Source organism: Ambystoma mexicanum, chromosome 1p (assembly GCF_040938575.1).
Source record: "Ambystoma mexicanum isolate Mex_15411 chromosome 1p, UKY_AmexF1_1, whole genome shotgun sequence".
Classification (NCBI taxonomy): domain Eukaryota; kingdom Metazoa; phylum Chordata; class Amphibia; order Caudata; family Ambystomatidae; genus Ambystoma; species Ambystoma mexicanum.
Genome location: NC_090921.1, coordinates 69,643,195 through 69,646,208, shown reverse-complemented (window position 1 = coordinate 69,646,208; position 3,014 = coordinate 69,643,195). Strand labels below are relative to the sequence as shown.

General features: G+C 45.9%; 1 protein-coding gene across 1 annotated transcript; it reads right to left on the bottom strand.

The window, feature by feature from the left end:
* Window positions 1-342: 342 nt before the first annotated feature.
* Window positions 343-1,284, bottom strand: LOC138449989 (olfactory receptor 6B9-like). The gene has a single exon (XM_069604811.1). The coding sequence runs from the start codon at window positions 1,282-1,284 to the stop codon at window positions 343-345; it is 942 nt and encodes a 313-aa protein (XP_069460912.1).
* Window positions 1,285-3,014: the final 1,730 nt, after the last annotated feature.

Here is a 3,014-nt window from a genome sequence, read left to right as displayed (position 1 = left end):
GTGTTGGGATGGTTTGCATAAGGGGGGAACCTGGCACTTACCTACACCTTGGGGCTCATTACAAGTATGCCGGTCCGGAAACAACAGTGCACGGTAGGCAGTCTGACACGGACGCACCGGCACTGTTAGCAACAGTGCCGGTGCTTCTGTGGTCCCCGCTCCCATAGGGGACTCACAATTTACCGGCACCTGACTTCCCGGGCTGCTGGGGTTGTATTCTCAGTAAATATTTATGGCCCGGAGGCAACATGCCGGTAGCACCACCAGACCCGTAATGAGCCACCCTGTCTCTTGTGTATCCTTTCACAACAGTGAACAATAACAACACCATACATACACAAACTACACCTTCTTCCTCAAGTATTTCCTCAAAGCATCCATAATGGCCTTGTTCCTCAGGGCGTACACAATGGGGTTAAACATGGGCGTGGCCACTGTGTACAGGAGTGACAATGCTTTGTTCAGATTCAGTGAGAGGCCGGCAGAAGGAACCACATACATGATGATCAGGATTCCAAAGTACGTGATGACGACAGTGAGGTGGGAGCTGCATGTAGAAAAGGCCTTCTTCCTCCCTTTGGCAGATGGGATTCTAAGGATTGCTGAAATAATGTATAGATAAGAAACAATTATAAAGAGGAAAGGAACTGATGTTATAGCAGATGAAATGACAAACGTGATTGTTTTTATCCAGGATGTGTCGGAGCACGCTGCTTTTAGTAGGGGCTCAAAATCACAGAAGAAATGGTCAACCTCAGTACGGTCAAAGAACTGCACCATACTCATTAGGTAGTCTGCGTTTAATGAGACGAAGAAGCCCACCATCCAAGTACTCACAGCCAACAGAAGGCAGGACTGCTGGCGCATGAGTGTGGTGTAATGCAGGGGATAGCAAATAGCCAGGTATCGGTCATATGCCATCACGGCGAGGAGAAAGCACTCGGTTGATGCCATCCAACCAAAACAGAAATACTGCATCAAGCAACGGTAGAATGAAATTATATTTACATCCATCAGTAAGCCACCTAGCAAAGTCGGGACAACATTGGACGTGGACCAGACATCTAGGAGTGACAGGTTTCCAAGGAAGAAGTACATGGGCGAGTGAAGGCTGTCTTCCAGGTGCACGGTTACGACGATCAGGACATTCCCTGCCACAGTTAACAAATAAATGGTGAAGAATATCAGAAATAATAAAGGCTTCACCTCTGGGAAAACCTGAAATCCAAGAAGTGAGAATTCCGGAACAACTGTCATGTTTCCAGAACATTCTGCTCTTGCCATGTTTTTTGTCTAGGAAAAAATACAAAAAAGAGCAATTAAGCAATGATGAAAAGTAATGTATTTTTATGTAGTCTTTAACAATGTTCTTGTTAAATTGCTTTGATTGTGAGACGTGCCAAATGCAGGCAGATGTTTCAAACCTCATTAGTTGAATAGTGTGTGTGTGTGCGTGTGTGTGCATGTTTGTGTTTGAGTGTCCATGTGAATGCAAGTGTGTATGTGTACTGGGTTGTTTCATATGCCCTTGTCACTTCTTCCTAGAGGGGAAGCCCTTCTCTATGAGGTTTGGGAGGTGAGACTGCTACCCCAAAGTCCCCCCAGGGGTGGTAAAAAGCATGCAGACCTTACAAGGAGAGACTCCCCTCATGGGGATAAGGACTACCATCTCTTGAAAGACCTCCCTAAATCCTTTTCCCCAGAAGGTATGCCCCTAGTGACTTCTTTTCCCGCCCAACCTGAAACTAGTACTCTGTGTTATTGTGAAGTCTCTATTATCGTAAGACCAGATAGACCTAAGATGAAGACGAAACATACAGAACAACAGTAGCACGGATTACAAACAAGAACTGTGATGAGGAGACCACTAGGTAGCATGAAGATAACTTCAAAGGCTTATACAACAAACATTAACGCTTCACTGGGGTGGGCCCAGCCATATAAAGTAAAGACTGAGAAATGACTGAGCATGTCCAGGAGCAGGAAGTGCAACAAGGTAAGCTGGAGTCCATCCTGCAGGGCCTGGAAAATGTTAACCCGTGCTGCCTGAAGCATCGAGATACAGTCAGTCTCTGAAGAAGAGGTTGAAAGGAGATATGCGAGCCAGAGTGTACCTGAATCTCTGCAGAAGCAGGAAGAATCCAGCGGTGGCGTGTCCTCTAGGAGGTGGACCATGCGGTCCATAAATCACGCTGAGACTGCTGAAGCAACAGCTCTGAAGAATCGCACAGAGAGGAGGAAAGCAGGAAGAAGTGCGGAGTGCATGCAGAATCAATGGTGACCTGAGACCCCATGAGGAACGAGTAGTGCTCTCCAATGAATATACAGGTAATGGAGTTGCAGGAAAGCTGGGTTGGGTCGAGAGAGCCCAAAGAGTCAAGTATTCCTCAGGAGTGATCTCCCGCGTCGCATTAGTGATACACAAAAATCAAGAGTCAAGTATTCCTTGAGAGTGATCTCCCTCGTCACAGTAGTGATACGCAAAGGTGCAAGAGTCAAGTATTCCTCTGGAGTGAGCTCCCTCATCACAGTAGTGATTCTGAGAGAACCAAGAGCCAAATATTCCTCAGGAGTGAGCTCCCTCGTCACAGTGGTGACACGAGAAACCATAAATCTCAAGAGTATCTCGCAGTGAACTCTCTCGTCACACTGAAAAACCCAACATATGTGAAAGATACCAAAAGGACCAAGAGATGTCAGGGAGTAATCTCCCCAATAGTCAAGATATAAAAAGTCCTGAGAAAGATCCAGCAATAAGAAGAAGAGTTGATAAAGTCTTAACTCTGTTGTTCACAAATACTTGGGAGGAAGTAAAAATACTTCTAAAGACTTGTACATAGGACTGTAAAGTAACAGACTCCAGAGCTCTTCCAGATAGACCAGGAGAAGGGAGTAATTCTCCTGATCTAAGCATATTTGGTAAATCAGACCCTATTGTAAGAGACTGTTGTTAGGTCAACCCAAGACAGGGTTGTTTCAGCAGGAGAACAGAGCCATTATCCTGGTGGCTTGGA

What these genes read in the sequence shown, in the direction of transcription:
- LOC138449989 (XM_069604811.1), bottom strand. Translation starts at nt 1,284, where the DNA reads ATGGCAAGAGCAGAATGTTCTGGAAACATGACAGTTGTTCCGGAATTC.